General features: G+C 37.6%; 1 protein-coding gene across 2 annotated transcripts in view; it reads left to right on the top strand.

Moving 5' to 3' along the window:
* Window positions 1-19,332, top strand: part of RRP36 (ribosomal RNA processing 36) — a 33,576-nt gene extending 14,244 nt beyond the window's left edge. For both annotated transcript variants that reach the window (XM_081324696.1, XM_081324697.1), the window contains exons 3-8: window positions 9,062-9,200; window positions 16,323-16,389; window positions 16,876-16,980; window positions 17,065-17,139; window positions 17,281-17,398; window positions 18,322-19,332. In XM_081324696.1, the coding sequence (XP_081180822.1) occupies window positions 9,062-9,200; window positions 16,323-16,389; window positions 16,876-16,980; window positions 17,065-17,139; window positions 17,281-17,398; window positions 18,322-18,461 (644 nt within the window). In that variant the 3' untranslated portion in view covers window positions 18,462-19,332. The remainder of the gene's footprint in view (window positions 1-9,061; window positions 9,201-16,322; window positions 16,390-16,875; window positions 16,981-17,064; window positions 17,140-17,280; window positions 17,399-18,321) is intronic.
* Window positions 19,333-27,819: the final 8,487 nt, after the last annotated feature.

Raw genomic sequence — 27,819 nt, 5'->3', positions numbered from 1 at the left:
TGCCCAGCAACCACTCCCTAAATAGCACCGTCAATTTCCATGTATGGTTTTTTTTAAAAAGCCAAAATCACCAGGGACTCAAAATTGGGAAAATATGATCCAAAACTTATATATATTCTATCAATACATTTGAAACATATTCAGTTCAGAGATTCAAACTGGTAGAGAAAGTGTGCATAATAAAACATTTTTTGCCTCATGTAGACTAATTAATACCCTAAATACTTAATTTTTCTTTCTCTTATTTCTTTTTCATTTTTCTGTTTGATAGTCATAAACCTAGTGGAATTTGTAATGTTGTTCCTTTTCTTATTTTAGAAATAAAAGACAACTTACTTTAGGCTGACTAGATCTGAAAGCATCCAAATCAATTTGTAGACCTTTATATATTTGATAACTTTATATATTTATAGCTGTTGCCCTTTAAATAGCAAGCTTTTTTAGTTTGTTATTAGTAACTATTGTATTCACCCTAATTCAACACTCATAAGAACTTCAAATTAATAATTGGGTTTGGCGTGGGAAGCAAATACCAGGGTAGCTATGAGTGGTTATTATTTAGAGTGAGGGAAGAAAAAGGTTCAGTCAAACATGTTGGTGACAAGTATCATTCACTAGTTAGCTGCATAAAAATAAATTGATTTATTTTAGGTTTGTAAATGGCAAATCTTTGACATTGTTTTTTAAATTTAAAAATAAAATAACCATGCAGAAGGAACTTCCGTCAGGAAAAAATGTAACACATATCTTCTCTTCGATCCTTTCATTTTCAGCAGAATGGTTGATTTGATGGATTACAGGTTTGAGCCAATATGCAAATTCCTTGTTGAGATGGAAATTAAATGTATAATTTGTTCTGCATTAGCAGAAGATGTGCAACAAAGGGTACATTTTGTTCTTAATTTTCTGTATGGCATACTATGAGAAACAATGATAATTCCAAACTTTTACTGTAGGATGGAGTTGGTATTGCTGTCTTTAAATATGTAATACCCATACAGCATATTTCACAAAGAAAGTAAGGGAAGTGTAAATGAAGCAAGAGAAGGGAAAAATATATGCTTTTAGCTTCAGTCCAATTATAATCAAATCTCTTTTTGCTCTTCCAAAATTCCTCTTTTCTGTGAAGCCTGGGCATTAGCCATCATCCAGCTGAAACAAAGCCAAATATATTTGTGTGCATAATATATCTGTGGGTGATTGGTAAGTGATTCCATATTAAAATCACATTCTGTTCAGATTACTGGATTTCAATTCTATTGTAGGCATCTTCTCATCACTTGCTAGAATGTCTAGTCAGTTCAGTGCATTGCATACCAGCCAAGTTAATTTAGAGGCCATCCTGATATTCTTCAGTACTGAACTAGTGTGTGTGTATACACAAAGGTATATACATATAGATATATACTACACACACACACACACACACACACACACACACAGGTTTTCCCCTGTTTAGTCGTTTCCGACTCTAGTGGCTGATTTCTGTTTCTTAGCTGAGGGAGCCAGCATTTCCAAAGACATGGCTAGCATGACTACACACTGAAGCACATGGAATACTGTTAATGTCCCACTGAAGTGGTACCTATTTATGTACTCGCATTTGCTTGCTTTCAAACTGCTAGTTGGGCGGGAGCTGGGGCAAGTAATGGCAGTGCTCGGATCTCGAACCCTAGCTGTCAGCTTTCCATCACTGCCCCCATCTCTTTATCTGTCTGCCTGCCTGTCTGTCTATCCTATTTCTAAACTGCCCATTTCCCTCAGAGAGGGAGAATTGTTGAGAATACCTTTGATCATAGAAACAACAGATAATTGTAACGCTAGATGATGTAAAGCCATACTGTTTGTTTAGAAACGCTAAAAGGTGGAATGGAAACAATTGAAGCACCACTTGAACATTATTGGCATTGACAAATTCACCATCAGTCAATTGCCAAAGGCAGCTTTACTCAAAATAGCTTACGTTCTGTGAAGATATCTGTAACACCATCAAACGTCTACATCTGTCCGTCCCACGTCCTGGGGATAGGCAGACAAAAATGCCAAATCCAATCTTAACATGTGGCTGTTCAGCAAACATAATTAACAATTATTGATAAGAAATACAAATATGTTTGGATAATAGATTTGCCAATACCAGAAGCAGCAGAATAGAAGGAAAAAAAACTGGAGTAAATCACAAAATACAAAGGCCTGCAAAAAGAAGAATGACTGTGAAAAAGAAAACAAAGATAGTACTAATACTAATAGGTGCCTTGAATATCATCCCAAAACAACTGGAGCACCACTTGAACACTATTAGCATTGACAAAACCACCATCAGTCAATTGCAGAAGGCAGCTATACTTCGAACAGCTTACAACCTGCAACGATACTTTTATATACTAGCTACTTATTTAATTACATCTTTGCAAGAAAAAAGTGTTATTAAATCTACGAAAAAAGATGGTTTTTTTTGATACAGATGGGTATCCAACTGAGAGGCATAAAATATACATTGAAGTCTTTGCTCAATCAAACTGTAGGTCTGTAATTATGCTTTTTAAATAAAGTCTTTCCAGTGTCCTTCACAAAGGCTTGTATAATTAATTTTGAAAGTTGACAAAGAATTTGATGGCTGTATAAGCGAGTATCCAATCAACCTGTTAAATATTGATTCAAAAACATTGAAAGTAACTCTGCCATGTAGACTATTGATGATACTATATTCAATTATCCATCCTGCACAATCTGGCTTATCAGCTGCTTGGAAGCCTTTTATAATACTAGATTACTAATTGGTATTCTAGATGCACATTCAGAAAACTTAAAAGGAGTGATGGTCTCATTGCAGACAAGGCCCTTGATATGGTTTAGTGGAATTTTTTTTAAAAAATAAAATAAAATGAATAAATATGGAATTCCTACTTGTTGTCTATTGGATAAATGTATGATACTGTAATGCTAGGGATATTACAAACTGATTTATTTCTTCATCGGTTAATGTATTATATTAACTTACTTTAAAAACTGTTCATCGCTTTTTATTTTGGAACAATTGTCCAGTCTTATTAACCAATTACAGTAGTAATAATAATAATATAAAGTTGGAAGGGACCTTGGAGGTCATCTAGTCCAACCCCCTGCTCAGGGAGGAAACCCTATACCATTTCAGGCAAATGGCTGTCCAGTCTCTTCTTAAAAACCTCCAGTGTTGGAGCATTCACCACTTCTGGAGGCAGGTTGTTCCACTGGTTAATTGTTCTAACTGTCAGGAAGTTTCTCCTTAGTTCTAGGTTGCTTCTCTCCTTGACTAGTTTCCATCTGTTGCTTCTTGTCCTGCTTTCAGGTGCTTTGGAGAATAGCTTGACTCCCTCTTCTTTGTGGTAGCCCCTGAGATATTGGAACACTGCTATCATGTCACCCCTCACCCTTCTCTTCATTAAACTACACATACCCAATTCCAGCAACCGTTCCCTATATGTTTTAGCCTCCAGCCCCCTAATCATCTTGGTTGCTCTTCTCTGTACCCTTTCTAGAGTCTCGACATCTTTTTTACATCGTGGTGACCAAAACTGGATGCAGTATTCCAGGTGTGGCCTTACCAAAGCATTGTAAAGTGGTATTAGTACTTCACTTGATCTTGATTCTATCCCTCTGTTAATGCAGCCTAGCACTGTGTTGGCTTTTTTGGCAGCTGCAGCACACTGCTGGCTCATATTGAAGTGATTGTCTACTAAGACTCTGAGATCCCTCTCACAGTTACTACTATTGAGCAAGGTACCACCTATACTATACCTATGCATTTGATTTTTCCTGCCTAAATGTAGAACCTTACTTTTTTCACCATTGAATTTCATTTTGTTAGATAGTGCCCAGTGTTCGAGTCTGTCCAGATCCTTCTGTATCTTAAGCCTATCTTCTGGAGTATTAATACTGTTCAAAATAGTTCTAAAATACTATTTTGAGACCTTCCAGCGTTTGCTGCTGGAGCAGCCTTCCCCTATGCTAAAATCAACAAATATTCCTGAATAATCAGTGAAAGCTAACTATATTAAAATTGTGTATTCCATTGCAGGAACTGTCTTCCCATAAGCCTAAATTAAAAACATACAAACATCCAAGCAATGTGAAATGTGAAACAATGTTAGGTAGCACAAAGCATTATTTTCTATCTATTCCTAACTCAAATCTTTCAGAGGCTCCTTCCAAGGAATTGTTGTGCTGAGATCCCTTGCTCAGTGTATGAAGCTAGAAACTGACTATTCAGACCTTCTCTGCTCTTTCTCTTATGTGGGCTCTTTCCTCATTTAGAAAGAAGAGTTTGCTATTTAAACTACTTTTATGTTCTGTTGGTTGAAAAAAAAACTCCTTTAGTTGGTACACAACACCAGAGAAATTATCTAGAATGCATAAAGCCACTTCAAATGTATTGGAGATATGAACAAGGGATATGCTTGGTGATATGTAAAAAAAAACTTTAAAAAATGGGTTCAAATACATATATTAAATCAGAGGCTTTTGAAGACTAGGACGTTCTATGTGCCTCTGCATATAGTCATGCTGGCCACAGGACCGGAGGTGTCTTCAGACAGCGCTGGATCCCTCGGCTAAGAAACAGGTGACTAACGGCTACCTAGAGTTGGACACGATTGGACAGGGGAAACCTTTGCCTTTACCATTATTCAGCTGAAGCCAGAACTTTTTCTTTTACATTTGATGGATTTATTTATTTATTTAGCATATGGCAAAAATGCTAAAAAGCACATTTTTAACAATTGTTGAGGCAAAGTTTGAAAAGAGTCATGCAAGAATATTTCAATGCATGATTACCACAGCAAGATTATTAACACGCACAGATGCGGAAACACTTGGCATAACCCATTGTAGAGGAATAATTGGCAAAATTAACAGGTCTTGCCAAGATGGATAAATTAGCTACTTTGATTAGAGAAAAGATAGTATCTACATTCATTGATGACTGGAAACCCTTTATGGATTTTTTGCATAAAGATTAAAAAATGAATTTATGATTTATGGTTTTGATGATTAAAAGATAAATATGAAAAGAAGAAAATTATGATATAACTTTAGCAAAAAAGGTTAAGATTATAGTATTTGCTGTGAGGTATATTGGAAGCCAACTTTTTAATGTCTTTATATTTTTCTTTCTAGCTTGCTCCTTTTAAAAATTCCTTTTCTTATTGCACTATTTTTTCTGTTCTTTTTCTTTTAAACCTTTTCTGCTTTGATTTAGTTTGTTATATTCTTATTATTCTTAAAGCTTTAGAAAAATAGTTTAGAATTTTTTCCATTTATATATAAAAAGAAAAGCATTCCCTTAGAACAATGATGGCAAACCTTTTAGAGACCGAGTACCCAAACTGCAACCCAAAACCCACTTATATATCATCGGGTGCCAGGTGGGCGTGGCCCATTGGATGGGTGTGGCCCAATTGGATGGATGTGGCCCATTGGATGGACGTGGCCCATTGGGTGGGCATTGCTGCTGTGGTAACGGCAGACTGGGTGGGACTAAAAAGTTCAATCAATCAATTCCAACTTTGCGAGAACTTTTTTTTCACCGCGAGAAGTTGAAACTGATTGGTTGATTGAATCTTTTTTTTTCTTGCACATGGCAGCGGAGGCCTAAAGCAAAAAGGTTTTATAAAACCTAGCTGAAGGCCTTGGACTGGGGCGATGGCACACGTGCACACAGAGAGGGCTCTGCGTGCCACCTGTGGCACGCGTGCCATAGGTTCGCCACTACAGCCTTAGAATATACTTGTAATACAAAAGTAGCAGTATGAAAAATATGAACTAAGTAATCACTCAGAAGTCTAGTCAAATATAAAAAGTTTTGAATTATTAGAGTGTCTTAACTTCAAAATGCTGCTCTTAAGCTCCAAGTGAAAGGAGGTGCTTGGAGTATAGTAAATATGGACACTACAATATCATTCACTTCAAAGCAACCCAGAGCCCTTTTTAGTACATGTGAATGCAAGAAAAAAGAAGGGCTTACATTCTGAAAGGTTTGAATGATTGTGGAGCATATACCTTACAGTGTCTCTTTCTCTGTTTAATTTTCTTTTGTAAGAAAAGTGCTGTTCAAATAAGTCATGGGAAAGGCACACTAATTATACCTAATTTGCAAGTATGAAATGGCCGTCAAGAGCCCTTTCAGCTGAAGAAGAAAGCAACCAACTTTTTAAAAAGTAGATTCAATTTGTAATCTAGAGATGGAGAAACGCCATAGGTTTGTTTTTTTTTATAGAGGAACAGCATTCTTACATACAGGAAGATCACAAATCGGCTTTTTTAGTTCACAAAATAACCTTGAATGGCAAGAGGCAGGAAATAAACTTACTCTGATTATACAAAAATCTGCCAGTTGATTTAGATAGCACTTGGTAAAACAGGCAGCAGTTTGATTCATTGTAATTCATCTTTACTCTTCTATCTCGAGTATATAATCAATTCTAGTGGTTAATTTCAGCAGAATATTGCATGATCTTGACTAAGAATTACCATTTCATATTTCTCAGAAAAATTGAAAAATATGAGTTAAAACTTCACTCAGCAGGGTAGATAGCAAATCAACTCTCTGCTCAAAATAGGAAACCCAGAAAATATTTTAAAATTTTATCACTTCTGTGTAATGAATCAGGATTTATGAATGCTATCATTAGAAATAGTGTGTTGCCTTAATCAACATTTTTTTCTTTGTCTAAGGTTAACTTGATTCCTGCCATATCTAATTGATGCTGTAATAGTAATCACAAGCTTTGGACCTAGTTTAGAAAAAGTAAGATAATTTTTTCTTCTGAAACACCACCATATAAATAATGTTAATTTTAGAGGAAGGTTGCTCATTATTTTAATCTTTAAGACAAGTGATAAATCCCATAACAATAATATAAATTACTGTTGCCAGTTGGACAAATCATGTGTAAAATAATAATTTAAAAAAATCTTTAAAAGCTATTAAATGACCAGTTTAACAGAATATACTTGATTTGGCACATAAGGCCCGAACATCACAGACTTAATTTTTTTTTAAAAAAAAAATCATTTTTAACTTAAAAGAAAAATCTGCCTTGAGACTATGATCCAATTTCTTGCTGATTTCTAGCCGCTACAGTTATTTCCTTCTAGGGGTACTAAAGGGAAATCATAGCAGCCAAGAAAATATTTTTGAAATAAGAAGTTTTGCATGAAGTTAAGCAAATATAGTTACAGGGTAAGCTCTCTAACCAGGGAACATAACTGGTTTTATTGAGGTGTTACAAATTCTTATGGTGCTATCTTATATGAATACTACAGCTCTGTGCATAGACTTATTCATCTGGCTCTGATGTGAATGGAAAAAATTGCTCTGATTGGCCTAGTGCATAGACATAAGAGTAACTAGGAATAGTTTTTCAAGCAGAAATGCCCAGGTGGACTATGTATCCTGCAGTGCACAGAGATCTGCATCAGCAATACAAACTTACTATTTTTCTAGAGGAGCAGTTTATCCCTGTTGCAATTAAATTGTTTGCAACTAAAGCCCAAGCACAGTTGCTACACGGAGCTCATATATGACTATATAACAGTATGAACAGCCGCCCAGAGTCATCTTGTGGGGGAGATGGGCAGCACAAAAAATTAATAAATAAAAATAAAATAATCACATTCCTCCAAAAGACCTGAACTTGTATGATTTCTCCAGTGATGCCATCTTAACCTTAGAGTTAAGCAAGTTAGATCAGTACAGGCAGTCCTCGACTTACATTAGTTCATTTAGTGACCATTCAAAGTTACAGTGGCACTGAAAAAAGTGGCTTATGACCATTTTTCACACTTGTGACCATTGCACCATCCCCCATGGTCACGTGGTTTACATTCGCATGCTTGACAACTGATTCATATTTATGATGGCTGCAGTGTCCCAGGGTCATGCGATCCCCTTTTGTGGACTTTCGGGCAAGCAAAGTCAATGGGGAAGCCAGATTCACTTAACAACCACGTTACTAATTTAACGATTGTAGTGATTCACTTAACAAATGTGGCAAGGAAAATTGTAAAATGCAGCAAAACTCACTTAACAAATATCTCACTTAACAACATAAATTCTGGGCTCAGTTGTGGCCGTAGGTTGAGGAGTACCTGTACAAAGAATTGTAGATATAGAAGGTCAGGAATTGCTACTTTCACTCACAATATAATTCCTAATAATCAAGTTTTAGTGACTAAACCAGCCCCATGTTTATATCATATCAAATTTCTCAAATTTAGGAGAATTTTATCTTTTAGCTTGATTTAATGTGCTCCCCATAGCTGACCTGGAAGGCAAATATAAGAAAACCCCATTGGGAACCTGACACTGCCTCTGTGATATAGGTATAAAACCCACAGCTCATGTTCTTCTGTACTGCCAGTTCTAAAGGGACATTTGCCACCAGTTGATTACCCCTCTTTTATTTAAATTTCCAAGGCACTTTGATAGCTTTTATCTGCACTATCTGTTTAATATCAAAATACCGGTATATTTATTTCTCTTAAAGTAGCAAACTTTTACTACGTTATGTGTAAGCTTTGCCCACAAATGGTTGATAATAGTTCTTGTTGTTAGGGGATAATTTTGTGTTCTCATTTTACTGATAGTATTTTTATTGATCAGTGACCGGGGAAAAACCTATTTGTATATCTGGAGAACATGGAGGAAGCTATTTTTTTTTCTATTAAAGGAATTGCATCATTCAATATATGTCTGCTTCTCCTGATTTTATCAAGCCATGTTCCGTTTTTGTTTTTATTGCTTATGGTTCTTGTGCAGGTTGTTTTATTCTTTTATAATTGTGTTGATTTTATTTTATTCTTGAGAGTCTCTGGATTGCAGTGGTGTAGAAAATATATAACTAAATTTGTTAATCAGCTTTCTTAACTTGAGTATCCGAGGCAGCATGGTCTGTTGCTGAAAATTCCACATGTTAAATCAGTACATCTGAAAGTGCTTAGATTGCCAAAGATAGGTGTAACTATTTCAGATACTTTGATGTATGTCTGTAGATCTTTGCGTTTTCCTTTCCTTTTCCTTCAGAATTGTCTTCAATGTCTTTTGAGGAGCTGTTACAAGTGAGAAACCAAGTTGGGATGAAGGCTTATCAGCAAATGGCATCTAAGAAAAGGCCACCAGATGTCACAAAAACAAAGAAGAGGCCGTGTTTGAGCAAAAACAGGTAAACACAAATTTCTGCTATGTGAAGTCTATAATACTTTAAATGATGAACATACCTGAGATTGCATTGTATGTCATGTTTCCATTTAGTGCAGAGCTTAGGAATTTTAAATTTACCTTTCAGGACCTGTACATGTATAATACATTCAGCCTAGAAAGGAGAGTACAAGGATGGAGGTTAGCTTTCTCAGCTGGGTGGAGCCTGTAAAGATCTAAAAGTTTAAGTATCCATCAGGCAGTCTGTTTTTTGGGATTTGCTCTAACAATTTCTCCTCTTGTTTATGAACAGCTCTGGTCTTCTTTACGTGGCTGGCTGGTTTCTATTGTATTACAGCTCCTTATGCTTTGGTGCATTTTGTAAATGTTGTTGATCTGAAGAGTAATTTAGACATTAAAGCAGACAAGCATGGAACTAGATCACTTGGTACCTCTTTGAACATCTCCCCTAATCTCTGCACATTTGCTATGTGTCATTAGCCTTTGCTCATAGCTCTGAAGTCGGGTATCAGTCAACACAATTTTTTCCAAGGTGATGTGATCTGATACTTCATCAGTTCTGTCTCATCCATTTCCAAATTTCAATCTGTAAATACACGCTGGTTGCCCAGCACCCAAATTTTGATTATATGACCATGGGGATGCTGCACCCCCATGCGAGGACTGGTCATAAGTCATTTTTTTCCAGTGCTGTTGTAATTTTAAATGGTCACTAAACAAATGATTGTAAGTCGAGGATTAAAAAGGTAAAGGTTCCCCGCACATGCGTGCACCTGTAGCTATTTACTGTCTTATGCCTTCCATTCCCTGGCACCTTTAACAAAATCTTCAGAGCAGAGTAGAAGTTTCTCAGGGCAATGAGAAAATGAAAATTCTTCCATCTTGTTTCTCAGTACCTTCTCACAGGTAACCCCCAGACCTAATTAAGACTTCATAGTGGATACTCACATGATAACTGTGGTCTTGGGAGTAATAGTAAATGAAGACAGGGAAGACAGTCCTGGAGACAGAGAATCTGCAAATAAGTGCACGCAAGGTTCCAGCTATGGCCACAAGGGCTTTCCTTGCCATGTTCATCTTCACTAAGCTTCAACCCTGTGGGGCAAACAGCTGTTCCAATTCATCCCTTGTCTAGAAGATAGGGAACCCACGTAAGGCATGAAAAGCTAGCCAAGTCTCTGCCTTAATGGCAGATACTGGCGAAAACAGTATGCAGTTCTTAGCCAACAGCATTATAGTTAACATAACAGTTTAAGACAGCTGTAGCTGATGAACTGGAAAGTACTCTAAATTAAAATCAGTCTTCATATCAGGCCCATTCAAGGGTAGCAAAGTATTCAGACAGGCCCTAGATAATGTCCTAATGGAGACTAATGATTAAAAGAAAGCTATTCTCCTAACCAACACAAAAATATGATGCCAAAAATAGCAGGAATCAGACTACACCAAACATTTCTTTCAGTTTTTACAGTACTCAGGAAAAATAATTGAGCCACAAGGAGTACAGCTTAGCCTGATGGAACCCCAAATGATTTCAACAGTCTTAATCCCAATGCTGGGGGAATAACTTTTCTCATTATAAGATGGGAGGTGCAAACAACTATCCTCCATATGCATGGGAGTCTAATGGAATTCACCTATCAGTAAGTAGACTCATATCATATGAAGTGCACAGAATTTAAAGAGGGCTACACCATAGAATTCACCAGCCCTAGATTACTTCACTTTATCTTCCAAGTCCAAAGGGGCCAAATGCCATCAAACTTTAAATATTTAATTGTCCACAAGAGGAAAACATAGTGGCACAAGATCGTGGGCATGAAATAAACCAAATAGCCCAAGTGCCAGATAAAAACTCTGTGATAAACTGCGGAGTGTTTCCAGAAAAAGATACTCTGGACTTAACACATGCAGAATCAATTCATCCCACAGCATGTTCCTAAGATGTAATTATTAGGACACCCACTATTTTTTCAAGGCCTCTCTATTCAGCCTGTTTCAGCTTCCAGAGTATTCGCAAAGATGTTGGTGACTGTTGTAGGTCAGATTCCAGGAAATACATACATATATACTTACCTCCATAACCTGTCAATAAAATTATCTTTAATTATGCAAAGGATCCTGGTATAGACATTCCAAGGAGCTGGGCTTTTTGATCAATAGACTAGAGCGTCCTTCAATCAGCAGCTATAGTAGCTGTCACTGTTACGGACAACAAGCTGAAAAAAGGCTTAATCTTCCTGCCAAAGAGAGAAAACAGATCATTCAGCAGCCAGCTATATCAGTTCTACAAATCAGCCATTTGAATTTCATGTTTTTTGGCAGCAGAGAGCTAAATGATCATCTATATAGCCTTAGCATCATGGGCAACAATGCATTTTTGTCCCTTCGGTGGGTATTCCTTCTCAGAATCTGTCTGTCTAAAGATCCCACAGATGCTTTGCAAATTCAGTGAAGCTGAAGAATTTCCTCAGGGAGATCCTAGTTGGGGGAAGTTACATGTATATCTAAGCAACTAAAGCAATTAAGCAACTAAGATGATCAAAGGCCTGGAGACTAAAACATACGAAGAATGGCTGCAGGACTTGGGTTTGGCTAGCTAGTCTAAAGAAAAGAAGAAACGGGTGACATGATAGCAGTATTCCAGTATTTGAGGGGCTGCTACAAAGAAGAGGGCAGCAGAGGACAAGAAACTATGGTTGGAAACTGATCAAGGAGAGAGGCAACCTGGAATTAAGGACAATTAATCAGTGGAATAGCTTGCCTTCAGAAATTGTGGGCATTCCATCACTGGAGGCTTTTAAGAAGAGCTAGACCAGGGGTGTCAAACTGCCAGCCCGCATCATCTGGAAGCTACGCCTACCCCATTGCCAGCAACGGCAAAACTGTCCCGATATGTTGTGCAATGTCACGTGACGTCATGAGTTTGACATGTCGGAGCTAGACAGTCACTTGTCTGAAATAGCGTAGGTTCTCCTGTTTGAGCAGGGGGCTGGACTAGAAGACCTCTAAGGTCCCTTCCAGCTCTATTCTGTTCTATTCTGTTCTGTTCTGTTCTATTAAGACAGATTCAGTTAACTGGGTTACTAACTTATGAACTGCAGTGATTCACAACAACTGAGGCAAGAAAGGTTGTAAAATGGGGCAAAATCACTTAAATGTTTCACTTAACAACCGAAATTTTGGGGTCAATTGTGGTCGTAAGTCAAGGACTGCCTGTATTAGATTTACCATAAAGATTTATTTTCTACAGCAGAGGCAAGGCATCCTGTCCATCCATTATTATTTTGAAAAGGGGGGAAAGATACTTATGGCAAATGATATATAGTTCACAGATAATTCACTTATATATATATATATACCTTTTAGATATCTTTGTCTGAGTTTTCTTTATGACTTGAGCTATATCTCCCTTGTGAAAAAACACCGAATCTAAGCCCTGCTTCTGGAGCGAATGGAAAAGAGATACCCACTGGAACAAGGATTTTTTTAAAATATGTTGGTTAAAAAAATAGATCTAAGACCCCTTAATCAACAGGAAAGGCATGAGTGATGGAAAATTGGCAATAAAATGAAAAATAAAGTGTTTATTATAAAATGCAAAATTAACATTTGCTTTTATGTATAAAAAAAATAACAAACCTTTGAATTTCATAAAGCTTGCGTTATTAATTCCCAAGTGGCCCAGGTGGGTTTAATTTTAAGCTAGTGCACACAAGATGCCACCTTGATGATTAAGCTGGCCTCTTGCAGACACACGCCTGCAGACACACAAATACGGTTTGCAAAATGGGAAGCGAAGAAGGAGAGACTCACTAAAATCGCTCTTGGGTCAAGTTAGAAACACCTGGATTTCTAGCTCTACCTTTAGCTGTCCTGGACTGATGAGGAAATTGTTTGTTGGAGTTTGGAGGCAGGCAAGAAGCTCAATTTTGTGCTTGTCCAGGTAGGAAGAGAGAAAAGTGGAATGAAGGAAAAAGGCAGCCAGAAACTGCTTCACAGACCACTTACAAATGATAGTGATGACAAATACTGATGACATGCAGTCAGTTAGAGAAAAAGAGCAGATGTTTGTCTGTGTCTAGCACCACTGAATTTGAGAGTTCTTTTGCCACTTAGTCCTTCCAGAAATCCATTCAAATCCTTACAGAACCCTAGGATTCTGTGGAACCCAATTTTTTTAAAAAAAAAAACCTCCCCAGAGGACGTTTGTTCTTTGCTGTTAAGAATGGAGTTCACACAAAGTCCAATGTGCTACTATCCTTTATGATTTAATGCCCTCTAAAGCGTTGATGCCTCCTAAATGCACATTTTCCTGAGAGCACAAGCTCAGGAGATGTTCTGACTTCTTTAAAGATTTGGGAGCAGGTGCTGCAAACATCTTATCCGTGCAAAAGCTTTCCTCCTAAATGTGCTAAATGTATGGAAGTCACGCTTACTTGTTTTGAATCTTGAGTGTAGCTTATATAAGTGTCAACTGTGTCATTTGAGTGTAATGTTTTCTGCAAAAAAACTACTTAAATGAATATAAATTCTGATCCAAACATGTTTACTAACGAGTCACATTAAAAAAGAAACCTCTCGCTAAATTTGAAAATCCACCCTTTAATCAGAGGAGTCGCTTCTGTTTGAAATGTTCATCCCTTGTCAGTATGGAGTAGTATCCCCATAATGAGTTACAGATTTTGCCTTTCACTTCTAAGAAAAATGAAATCTTCTCAAGAGATAATGCAGGTGAAAAGAAAAAGGAATGATAAAAGCTTGTAATTAGATTCACAGTCTGAATGCTTTTTATTAGTGTTTTTGTCTGCTCAAAACACTGATTGTATTAATTAATTGGCCACCGAGAATGGAATTGCTGAAATACAATCAGTCTATTTGAATCTAACTATGCCGATAGAATTAAAATAGTTCCTTCAGTTTTCATATGTATATGCTATTATACTTATGTTAACAGAACAACTAAAGAAGAAATGAATGCAGTGGTATCTAAAACAATAGGGCAAGACCAAGAATTAGCCTGTAGTGTCTGCAAAACTTGCCCCCGTAGGAAATTAATAAGAGTTGAAATGATCCCTTGCTTCAGTCCCTCAGTTTCCTTGCCTAGGGAGATGTTGCCAACGATCAGATATATATGCTTCCCAGGAAAGGTAGTATCTGACTAGGATTCTTATTTGGCTAAGGACAGCATAGGGGTTCCCTTTGCTTTCCTTTGATAGGGAGCACTGGAAGATGGGATATGATTTGATGAAGGTCATCTGAGTTCATTTTGCTCCTCTGAAGTATGCTGTAAGTCACAGATGCATAATCTGTTGCTTCAGAGCTGCATTTGGTGTCCTCAAAACTTAGGTGGGACACCTAGAGATCTCGAAAAGCTACTATCCGAATTCTATTTTTAGTACATCAGAAAGTGAAAATAGTTTAGTAGGGAGGAATCATATTAATTGTATTTAATTAAACCTAAATGAAACGAAATCCTAATTCTATTACTAATTTTGCAGTGTGCCATCCAAGGCCTGAAAAACTGTCAGGGAAATTTATTGCATTGTTTGGGTTGTGGGTTAGTAAAAGTGATCGGAATTTACTATACAGTAAATTTGTAGGGTTTCTAAGTTTGCTATATAGTAAGTTTTGAAAGCTCACTAGAATGTACCATATAGAACATACGCTTAACTTTTCATATGTAATTTATGTGGTGGAGCTAATTTTAATCAACAGTGAAAAATATTAGAAATCCATGTCCTTATTTCTTAAGACAATACAATTGTGTTGTGAATAAAAAAAGGAAAATTAAATCATTCCCTTTTGACAATGACAGGGAAACTAAAATTCAGCAGATAATTTGATTGCATTTCCTCTATCATCTCAAAAAGGTTTTGAGATTTTGGTAGATTGTATGCATGCATTTGAATATAATAATCAATAAATAGTTAAAAGGAAGGCCATTTATCAACTGAAATTCTGTAGACTATTGATATGTAGCAAGAGGTTTAGAAAACTGATATACGCTAATTGAATATACAGATATTCTAAGACAATTACTAACAGAGTTGTAACTATAACAGATGGTATCTTCTGAAGCCAGTGAACCTCTTGATGTCATATATACTGTAAGATATTAAAGTCAGACTTACATTAATGGACATTTCTGTTTAATCTCTCCTCCTAGAGTTTTAAGGGACTGGGTATATTCTTCCTTTAAAGCTAGATTTTATTTATTTAAAATATATTTGTCCTGCTCTTTAGTAAATAGAGCCCTAGGTCACCCAAAACAAGGCAACCCATGCTTTTAAACTTAATTTTTAAAATTGGAAAGGATAGAAGAAAAAAAAGCAATTCTGAAGTTCTTATAATGGCCAGCAGGAAAGGAAGACAACTGCTCACACTTTTAAAAAAACTAGATTTATCCATTTTTTTTAGAAGTAACCTTGAAGAGCTAGTCTTCCTGGAAATGGCTGTAATGTAGCTAGGGGTTGTTAGTTTTATATCTTGCAGTCTTAAATTCTGAGATATTATTAGATTTTTCAAGTGTCTCCTCCTTTCTGCAAGGTTCAGGAAATTCCAGCCGACAACCCCATGGACTAGACGCCTTATATAGGACAATTTGTTTTAAAGTTCTTTATGAAGGAGAAGATACGCTTACAGGTAGTTGATGAGAAGTGATTTCAGTGCTGTGGATGCAGCAAGTCCTAAAAGCATATTGAAGGATATAGTTTGGTTTCCCTTTATTAGTCACAGAGTCTTGTCAGCTTTGCCTAAGCTAGAAACTTCTTTGCAAAGCACAGCTGTGTGAGCTTGGAGGAAGCTGTCTGGGCTATTAGGTTACATCAGGCCACTGACTAACAGAACAATTCTTATCTGATCAGTACAAAGCTGCCTCTGTGAAACACATTCTTAAGAGAAGCCTGTATACTCTGGTTATTCAATCCTTCTAAAGCCTAATGAATGGAAGACGTTTGGCTCATAAAAACAATTGCAAGCATATATTTTGTGTCCTGACGGCATACATTGATACTTATTTATTGTATTCAGAGAAGTAGTTTTAAGAATCAAGCCACAAATTTCTAAAATTCCATGCATCTTTTTTTCCACAAAAAAAGATTGTGTTTATTTTCCTGTTCTGCAGGCCTCTGGAAACTTCAGCCAAATTGCCAGTACCTTTTTTGCGGCAAGTCGTGCCTGTTAAGAAAAAGGTGGGTATCCTACAGATCTTTGTAGTTAAAAAAAAAAGAATGAGCGATAAATATACTGGGAGAATATTTGAATATTTGAGCATGAAACTTATTTGGAATAATGAAATGAATATTGATTTCAATATTTGAGAAGCTTTTTAATTTCGAAAGCGAAATGCTGAAGAGGATGAAATGAAGGAAAGGGATATGAACAAACTGGTATCTGAGGACCCAGATTGTTGGGGGCAATTAAGCTGACTTTGTAATAATGCCGCTTGGGGTGTGTGTGAAAGCCCTAATAAGCAGGCACATACATAGAATGAAGGCTACTGCTAAGCTTGTAAGCCGCCCTGAGTCTTCGGAGAAGGGTGGGATATAAATGGAATTAAAATAAAAAATAAAAATAAATAAATCGTGCCCCCCAAATATGGGCTTCCTAGAACCCACAAATATTATTTTTCTGACATTGCTAAGATGCTAGTATTGATCCTATTTCCTCCTCCACAGGTGTCCCGAGATCCTCGTTTTGATGACCTCTCTGGGGAATATAAACCAGAAGTTTTTGAAAAAACATATAGTTTCTTAAATGATGTGAGGAAGAAGGAAAAAGAGGTAATAATGTAACAGTGTCCTGCATTTCTTCCTTCAGAATGAAAACAGATATCCCTAGAGAGTTGGTGTTTTCCTGTTTTGCAGGTTATTCAGAAGCAACTGAAGAAAAGCAAAAATGTGGAAGAGCAGAACAAGTTGCAGCAGCTCCTTAAGCGAATGGTGAGTTGGTGCCAAAGAGAATTTAAACAGCCAGTTTACCTTTCTGAAGCGCAGACAACTGGCAGAAACAAAGCTATAGAGAGAATTGATCATAAAACCACGAGGCAAATTTTTTCTTTCTTGCCCTTCTTTGTTCCTTAGACACAACAGGAAGAAGCACAGAGAAAATACCAGAAGAAGAGAGAAAATTCCCTGGCATTCAAGAGGCAGCAAAGAGAGTTGGCCAAGCAAGGGAAGAAGCCCTTCTTCCTAAAGAAATGTAAGCTTTCCCCACATAGCAGGGGTGTCAAACTCAATTTCATTGAGGGCCGCATCAGCATTACGGTTGCCCTCAAGGGGCCGGGTGGGTGTGGCCTGGGTGGGCGTGGCCTACTGGGTGGGCGTGACTAGAGTGCATATGGCCTACTGGGTGGGCATGGCCAGCTCTACATCATTCGCATCAAGGGTGCCTATGGGGGCCTGGGCAGGAGTGGGACAGATCTGAGGGTCTCTGGCAGAAGGAGGGTCTCTGGGCCAGGGCCAAGGCAGTGGGGGCCATTCCCTCACTGTTTCCAGGATGGCTTCACGGGCCACATGATACCACTTCACGGGCCGGATCCGGCCCCCGGGCCTTGTGTTTGACATGTCTGCCACATAGGATAATAGCTGCTCTACTGACGACCTTAATGTGATCCCCTTCATGTATTAATAATAAATAGTAGGAGACCTATTTGTGCTGGTTGATTGAAGAGTAAGGACTTTATTTGTGTGTATCTTCATCATTGTCACCAAGTCAGTGGAGCCCTTGATGACATTTGTTAAAAAGGCCAGATGGATGGTAGCACTGTTTGTGCTGTAAACAGTGTGTGCGCGTGGCATCCAACATGCCTGCACCGGCAGCGTTTTACTTTCTCTAAATTATTGAATCATTCTCTAAATTACTAAATTATTCTCAACATTTTTGAATGAGGAATGGTTTAGGATAGCCACTGCCAGTACTTAAATTTAAGTTTTTCGATGTTATTTTCATAGCAATTAGTTACTAATGTCTGTGTCACATGATTTATAGGACCAAGTTTGAACGATTATGTTGGCAGGCAAAAACAGTGAAGGGGAAATCAAGCTTAGGTTATGGAAAATAATTGTTTTGGGTATTATGAACACTTATGAATTAAGACTTCCATCCTTTCTTGACATCTACAGCTGAAATGCAGAAAATGGAACTTGCTGAGAAATACAAAGAACTGAAGAAAAGTGGGAAGCTGGAGAGTTTCCTGAACAAGAAGAGGAAAAGGAATGCTGCTAAGGATAAAAGGAAACTCCCTTTTCGGAAGGATAGCTAATGTCACACACACACACACACACACACACACACACACACACACACACACACACATCACACACACCCCTCCCTCACAAGTTGCTACTTTGCCAGTTATACAGGCAACTCTATGAAAGAAGATGACCTGTGTGTTACCAGGCAATGAAGGCGAATAGCCAGGAATCATCCCACAGTTCAAGATACTCTGCCAAGTAATTTATGTCTGCTGAAAAAAATGATTGTTGTGCAAAATTATGTTGCTCCAATTTCACAAGCACCTCTTAAACTTTGAAAAAGGAATCTTTTTAGCAATTTAATTTCCTGCTGCTTGTTCTTCTTTTCCTATCCTATCAATCTGATCTCAGTCCCCTCTGCTTCCTCCTTCTAAGTCTATTTTTTCTACTGTGTGTAGGCTTGGCATTCACCTACCGTTTTTTAAGAATTGCCTTCCTGGAGAGCACTCTTACTTTCCTGCAGCTACCCATTAGTCCTGCTTGATTGTGATTCCAGCTGTTTTATTTGGAGAGCTTAAGAGAATAACAATAACTGATGCTTAACAGAATTTCCCAGTGAACAGCAGCACTGCGCAAGCTAGAATTTTCATTTAAGCACTGTTTGCAGTACTGCAAATGGAAGACTCACAAACAGCATATTGAATTCTAGTCTTGGCATATATATGTATATTTTCCAGCTTCTTAAACTTTGGTTAGGGACAACTGGTTTTTTTGTAATATGAATGCATTTACTTTTACCGCTGAAGTGGACTATGAACAGTCCATGTTTTTAGCAGGTTTTTAGAAAATGTGTGTAAACATAAAGAGTATTATTACAGTATAACACTGGCAATTTTCGTTTTGTCTGAGTTTGTTGGATCACCAATTATCATCACTGTTTCACTGGGTGTATTTTAAAATAATTTTTTTATTTTTATAAAGAAAATAATTGTTGGTACAGCAGACTATAGGAATAATAGATAAATCATCCTAGCAATATCTCATAATCAAGTAAAATGTTTACCATTTTTAAATGTTCTAATTGTGGTTAGACATGGTACGTGCTCTTTCTTGAACTAATTTTGATGTTTAGAGCATAAAGTCCATCTCCTGCATTACATAACTGAGGCATGTTGTAAGCTTTGTCTCATTAACAGTGATCTAGACAAAGGATCCTCCTTCATCTTCTTATAAAGTGTCTGAAATGCATTTGATCAACTAAACCAGAGTTCCCCAACATTTTGGGGTTGGCAGCCTGGAGCGGGGGGAAGGGGAGAAAGAAGGAATGGTTTTGTGGGAGGATGAACACATGCGTGCGCATGCGCACATGAACACCCGTTGCCCGCACAAGCAGGGCCATGAACACTTGCGACACTCGTGCAAGTGGGGGCATGAACACCCGCACAAGTGGGCCCATGAATGCCCACAATGCTCGCGGCAATGCACGAGTGGGGTGTGTGCACATGTGTGCACCAGCCAGCCACTCATGCAGCCCAGTGATCAATAGGCCACAGCCCACGGTTGGGGACCCCTGAACTAAACCACTAAAACAGAATAATCCCTATAGGTACCACCTAATGCCGTGGTGACGAACCTATGGCACACGTGCCACAGGTGGCACGCTGAGCCCTCTGTGGGCACGCATACCGTCGCCCCAGTCCTAGCCCTTCAGCTAGGTTTTATAAAACCTTTTGGCTTTAGGCTTCCACCGCCGTGTGCAAAAAAGAAAAGGTTCAATCAATTTCAACTTCTTGCAGGGAAAAAAAAGATCTCGCAAAGTTAGAATTGATTGATTGAACTTTTTAGTCCCACCCAGTCTGCTCTTACCACTGCAGCCATGCCCACCCAATGGGACACACCCACCCAATGGGCCACGCCCACCTGGCACCCGACGATACATAAGTGGGTTTTGGGTTGCAGTGTGGACACTCGGTCTCTAAAAGGTTTGCCATCACTGACCTAATGTATTCTTAAAAGGAAAGCAAAAGCGCCAAGTTGGTTTGTAGTATTTTCTATAGTATTTTCCTTTCAACAGCCAGATTTCTCTTCTGCGTATATTTGCAAAATAATGCTAAAATATGCTAAAATAAAATTAGCTGTTTTGGTATATGCTCATGAAAATGAATGACCCAGATATAGCTAAGAAAGTTTATTCAGTGAAAAACATATGTGATTAAAGCAACCATTGGGAACTATAAAAAGCAATGAGAACCTTTGTGCACCAGGAAAAGAGGTAGTTAGGAAAAGAGGGATGAACTAAACCTGGTGCATGTGGCAAGCAAAAAGGAAGCAGTATTGCAGTAAATTAAATGTAGAGGTTCAAACCTGGTTCCATTCTATCTGGGTGCTAAGAAAATCCTTAATAATTTACTCTTTTTTTCTTCCACGTTTGTCAATGACTTTTGAATGGATGCAATTTCAGTCTCTTAAAGGCTTCAAATTGACATTTAAGCAGCCAATAATCTGGAAAGGAGGCAAGTCTTTCTCCATTTGTTACAAAAAGCAACTTCGTAAGTCCTCTGCAAATTGATTTACTTCTTATTTCAAATATTTATTAGTCACTTTACAGATAATAGCTCTCAGGATACCATTCAATTTTTATTAAACAAAACCTGTGGAAATCAAAATACCTTAAAAATCAAAGAAAACAAAAAACAGCAAAGAAAAAAGTTTAAAAATCTTAAAAATCAGAGTTATTTTAAAAAGCATTCATATTTCTCTGAAAAGTACCTTTCAAGCCACATTTCAGTGTTGTTTCTTCTATTATGTCCAAATCCTCCTTGAGTGCTTGAAGAATATGTTAACATATGTTAACATTTAATTTCCCTGGATTTGAACAACTTCCCAGACGTTGCAAGAGGCCTGGTTTTATTCTTTTAACAAAGACAGTCCATTTCTCCCAGATCATTACCAGATTCAAGGTGCTGGTAATGACCTACAAAGCCCTTCATGGCATGGGTCCGGAATACCTCAGGGAGCACCTGCGGCCGGCATCAACTTCCCTCCGCCCAGTGCGCTCCCGCAGAGAGGGCCTCCTCAGGGTGCCACCGGTCAAAGAATGTCTACTGGTGGCCCCCAGGGGGAGGGCGTTCTCTGTGGGCGCGCTGGATTTATGGAACCATCTTCCGGTTGAGCTCCAGATGGCGCCCAACCTTCACTCCTTCCGGCGCGATCTAAAGACCTACCTGTTCGAACAAGCCAGCCTGGCCTGATGGGTGATGGGTTTGGGTTTTATTGTTTTTTATGTATTTTAACTTATTGTTATAGTTTTGGGGCATCTTGTTTAATCTCTTTTAACTTTTGTATTCTTGTTTTTTAACATGTATTGCCCTTGTTCACCGCCCTGAGTCCTTCGGGAGAAGTGCGGTATACAAATAAAATTATTATTATTATTATTATTATTATTATTATTATTATTATTATTATTATTATTATTATTATTATTATTATTATTATTATTATTATTATTATTATTATTATTAAAGACCATCCCTCATATAGTTTTGGTGGTTTTATCCATTCTCTAGGGAGCACAAGTGAAAATACCACTAGATCTTTTTCTTCTGTCCGTTGTCTATGTTTCTAAATAATGAAAATATTTTCCTGTGTAAATTAACAGTATGAATTTACAATATAAATAGGAATACTAAAGAAGGGAGAAACAAAACTCCTTTGTGTGAAGGCAAATCATTGGATATCTGGCTCAAATATTTACAAGTGTCCCATTTTATATATTGTAATGGGGTCCATCTGAGGTACTCCGTCAGATTCCCTGTTATTCCTGGGTCACAGGTTGGGAATTATTGCTTTGGGTCCATTGGGCTATAACTTATATCAACTGTGTACAGCAGCAGTTCTGGTTGGAAATGATAGATGTTACAGTGGAACATCCCTACAAGACACCAACCTTTAGGGAGGTTGTGATGGTCCTTGCTTCAGTGAATTTTTACATTTCAGATGAGGGTTGAGGCCCAATGTCTTGGATTACATTGAATGAGCTTTGGGTGAAGCAACTTTAGAAACAAAGATTTCTGACTAGGTCTAATATTTATCTGGAAAGTTTATGGGGTAAAGGGCAGAGTAAAGCCTATTGAGATTATTGGAGGGTAATCTTAGATGTATGTGGGATTGCAGCTTAAACTATATCCTTTATCTCTTCAGAATTTACATGACTGGCTATCTTGTATACTGATCCTAGGTAGCTCATAACAATGAATAAAAACAAGGATAAAAGCAAAACCACCCTTCCTGCAGGCACCAGACCAAAAGACCTCACAGCTGAATCCCCACCCTAGCCACCCAATGTCTGGGGAACAGCCAGTTTGTTCATGGTCTTCCAAAAGAGCAATAAAGTAGGGATCCTTCAGATTATAGGGACTGCAAAGTTATCCTTTTTTAATAGATAGGACTTCATTGCTGCGGGCAAAGACTTACGTACAGTATTAGCCCCATCCATGCATGTACTAACATACCTCATTTTGGCCAACTAGTAAGATGAAAACAGGAATTGTCTTAACACCTAGAATGTCACAGTACAGTTTTCTTCAACCTGGTGCCCTCCAAATATGTAAGCATATAAAGTTCAGAATTCCTAAGCCAGCCTGGTCATTTTCTGGGAGGTGGGAATTCTGGTACTCCCATTACCTTAAGGTGTGCCAAACTGGGGAAAAGCTGAACTATATACTATGCATCAGTTAGAAAAAATATCTGCTTATTTTTTTCTTAGCTGGAAAAGAAGGTTATTTAAGATTTTAGTCCCAAGAATATAGAGGGCACCAGCTTGGAAATTTCAAGTTCGCTGGCAGAATGTACACTTGCAAAGCTATATAGGCATGTACTTTGTCAGAACTGCATAATTATTGTGGCTTGAGGGTCATGCCATGCTTTGTATACTATATCAAGATCATACTCTAAAAATGGTTAGCCTAGGGCCCTTGGAGGAAAATTTTGAGGAATTTAAGCAATAAAATAAATGCTATAAAACACTCAACTAAACCATTTAAACCCACTGAAAAAACACAAATTAGTGCCTGACTTCACTGGCTCCTAGTCTGGAGACCAGGAAAAGAATAAATGCAAACTATACATTTTACTGTATAAAATAAAAGTGCAAGAGATTTAGCTTGTGATGCTAGAATATACATTTGTGGCCATTAAGATGAGGAACAGGAAGCTATATTTCCATTTGGAAGAGAACTATTTATTTGGTTAAATTCCCAGTCGCATTGACTGAATTTCGTCTATATATGTGTCTGCTTGGTTATAGTTATACAGAAATGAAAAAATCCTTAAATTGTCAAAAGTCTGCAGTCATATTCCCAAGTTTCAAATTAAGAAGTCTTATTAAAATTAGGAGAACATAGAAATAACAGAAGACAGCATACAAAGAAACTAGAGAAGACCAACCTGTCTCCATCTCTCAACCTTCTTTTTTAACTGAAAAAAAATTACCAAAGTGGCAAACTAAAAGGAAGAGCAATTCTTGACCACTCCATTTTGGGATGTGTTTGTAGCTCTTCCTTTAAGTTTGTTCATCAAAAACACTAATCCCCGGCTTCCGGTTTGCGCGTGCGGTGCTGGCGGATGCGCGGGAAGGACGCTCTTCTTCCTTGGAGGACCCTGAAAAGGGTTGAAAGTTGCCCGGGAGGGAGTACCACTGTGAGGAGGCCCTCCCTGTGATCGCAGAAGGGCGGCAGCCCTCTGATTTGGAGCAGCTCCTGTGGTCTGAAGAAGAGATCGGCCATCAACATGGCCGATCGTTAAGCCGTTCCTTGCTGAAAGCCAAAATTACCATCAAGCACAACAAAGCAATATGGAGGATTTGGGTGAGATCTTACCTTTCTTATTTCCCTAATTACTTTCCTGTGGGACTCTTTTGAAAATCTCCTCCCCCTCTCTTGAAAGATCGGCGACTGCTTACTTGGGGAACAAAAATTTTAAAGCCTCAAAAGAAATCAAATGACTAAGTTAAATAATTAAGCAACCTTATTTGTACTTTTGAAATTTTTGGGCCACTAAAAAGTTCTTATTTCTGCGGGGACCTACTACCCTATTTACTGCTTAAGCTGTGAAAGAAGGGGAAAAGAAGAAAATGGATTAATTGGATAAAAGCCTCATATTAGTCTGGAAAAAGATTTTACATGTTATTTTACATGCTATTGAGGACATCTTGTGGCGAAACCTGGTATAGCAAGTAAACCTTTTCTTTATCGTGAGATCTGGCTGTAACACAGATTTTTCCTTGACATTATCTTTAAAGATAAGAATTGGGAACACCTGGCACCGAAAACAACCTTTAGGAATAGTGGAGGTGGACATTCACTGACTCTTATCAAAATAGCCGCCACTAAAGACCTATACTATCTGTAAACATCAAAGAAATGGAGGAATATATTCCACCACTTGACTTATACTTGAAACAATCCTGGCAATGACTGAACAAATGAAAGCCAAACTGAAAGACAAATCTGACAGCATAAACTCACCAAATGAGACTCTGACTTCAACTGATGAATTGACAACCCAAAAACTAACAGAAGAGGAGGAAATCAACAACAAAATAGGGGACTCTAAAGAACCACAAGTACAATCTACTGAGAGCCTTGATGCCCAAACTTTGATTTTAACTATAAAACCTACAATTCAACAAACAACAGAAGCTGAAGAAAGCAATACTAAGATGGAGGATGCCAAAGGCCTCCAAATACAGTACATTAAGAATCTAACCAACCAAACAATAACTATAACACCGGACATGACCTCTTACCTAAGCCAGATGGGAGTGGAAGAAGAAGAAGACCAGACTGAATTAATGACAATACTACCCCAAACATGGAGATTTGATTTATTAGAGCGACAATTCAATGACTATAAAGGGGTTGCTCTCTTTGAAAAATTGACAACCGGATGGTCTCCCTGGATTCATACAATGTGTGTAGGAAGAAAGGGAGACACATTTGAGAAGTTAAAAGGCAATGATATGGAAGCCTGCCTGGCACAAAAAGAAAGCTAGTTAGATTTAAAAAATGGGTTTTTTCTTAACATTGGAATTTGTAATAATAAAGCTTAAAATCTCTTTTAATGGGCCAAGGGGAACTGTTAAAAGATATAAACTGATTTTATATTTAGGACCTAGATTTCTAAGGGAATGAAAATTAGCTACTAGAACATAACTTTGTATTATATTATAGAACTTGGAATGACACAACAAAAGATAATTTGTTAATCATTGATGAACTACAAAGATGACAAATAGAATATGTTTTTGAAATAAAACATGAATGCACTTAAATGAACAATGTATGTATTTCAGATATGATAATTACTATATAATGAAATAGGGGAAATGTGGGTTACCTGAAAATTAAAGTTTTTTAGCTCTAATTGACTGTGTTACAACCAGAAATGTATTAATTTGATTTTGATATTGTGACTAAGGGAATTGGAGAAGGAATTTTTGTTGACGTACCCTGAGCTATGTACAAAAAGATTTTGTTATTGGACTTTTGACTATCCAATCACCACATTGCTTCATAAATATTTGGATGTAAAATTAGAAAATTAATAAAACTTGTTTTTTTTTTAAAAAAAAACACTAATCCCCCAAACCCTGCCCACATACCATCACCATATCAATTCCCCATCCCCTGCAGGCCTACCCTTGGTCTAAATAATTTATACAATTTTGAATCTTAAAGGATCCTAGCTAGATGGCAGCACACACCCATCCTTGCTTGATCTTCAAAAACTGAATGTGGCAAGTCCTCTTCAGTACCTGGATGGGAGCCACCAAAAATACCAAGGCTATAGGCTAGATTGTGAAGTCAAAAATCATCCTGGAAGAAAATAATGACAAACAAATTTTAAGAAGCTGCACAAACATTCCTTGAAGTCATCAGAAGTTGAAGTCAACTTAAAGGGAGTCTTTGTTATACGAGTAGTCCTTGACTTACAACTTTGTTTAGTGAGCATTCAATGTTATACAAGCACTGAAAAAAGTGATTTATGACCGTTTTTCAAAGTTATGACCTTTGCAGCATCCCTATGATCATGTAATCAAAATGTGGATGCTTTGGACTTGATTCATATTTATGACAGTTGCAATGTCCTGGAGTCATGTGATCCCCTTTTATGACCTTCTGACAAAGTCAATGGGGAAACCAGATTCACTTAACAACTGGGTTACTAACGTATCAACTGCAGTGATTCACTTAACAACTGTGGCAAGAAAGGTCGTAAGCTGGGGCAAAACTCACTTAACAAATGTCTCATTTAACAACAGAAATTTGGAGCTCAGTTGTGGTCATAAATAGAGGACTGCCTGTATTAAATGAAGCATTTGTATTTAAATAATAGACAATCTTTTATAAGGGGAAAATATTCTGTTCATAAAATTAGGGGATAGGGTTGAATGAAGACTTGGATTCTTCAGCCACATCACCCATATAGCTTGTATACGGAATACCTCTTGAGGCGGAATTTTCACATTTAAAACATAGCAGGATCAGAACCTACACAAAACCTTTCAGGGAAGTGGGTCATTGTGGTTCCTAGCAGTCCAGGAAAGGTAGCTATAAGAAGTGCAATGTCTTATTACACATTGACCCTGGGATATGTGAAGTTCTGCCTGTATTTATGGAAGATAGATGACAGACAATATATTTTGTAAGGGGAAATCTAGGCCATTATGCCAGTTATATTAGATAAAAGACAGGAATTTTATACTCCAATATTTCTCATTTGAATGTTTTTTTTTCTTCACCCCCACTTCTAATTTCCGGCTTTCCTATAAGAAGCATGGCAAACTTACTGAAAAGGTTTTTCCTCATAATGGTAATTCATATGGAACATAAAAATTAGAGAATATTTTTCAGAATCTGTGTGCCCTCAAGGTGTGTGAAACAACTGTTGGAAATCCCAGGCAGCATGGGCAATGGCTAAAACATTCTGGGTTTTTTATGGTGTCCAGGTAAATTTGTTCTGTTGTGTGGGACTCTGTCCCCCAGCAATCGAACACTGTAGTGTGAATTTTTCCTGCCTGAAGGTCTTGACTTCAGGCAGCAAGCTTGTCTATGTGCATTGCTTCATATTATCCCTCTTGAAGTATATCTCCTTGTATCCTTTGTGCCTGCCAAAATACAGTGGCCCTACTGTCTCTCAAGTTGATATTAAATGTGCATTATTCTCATTTTACACCCCACCCCCCTGTTTCTATATTTTTGAGCCTGGGGTCAGACCATTGTGTCATAGCTGTCAGAACTTTTCAGCTTATTCTCCATTTTCTTTCAGCATTTGGTGATGCTCAAATTGTACGATTTTACTTAAAAACAAACATGTTTTTAGATTAAATGCTTACATAACCCTGGCTTCTGAAACATTTACTAAAGC

The sequence above is a fragment of the Vipera berus genome (genome assembly GCF_964194415.1).
Source record: "Vipera berus genome assembly, chromosome: 1".
NCBI classification, from domain to species: Eukaryota; Metazoa; Chordata; class Lepidosauria; order Squamata; family Viperidae; genus Vipera; species Vipera berus.
This window is presented reverse-complemented; position numbering and strand designations above follow the sequence as displayed.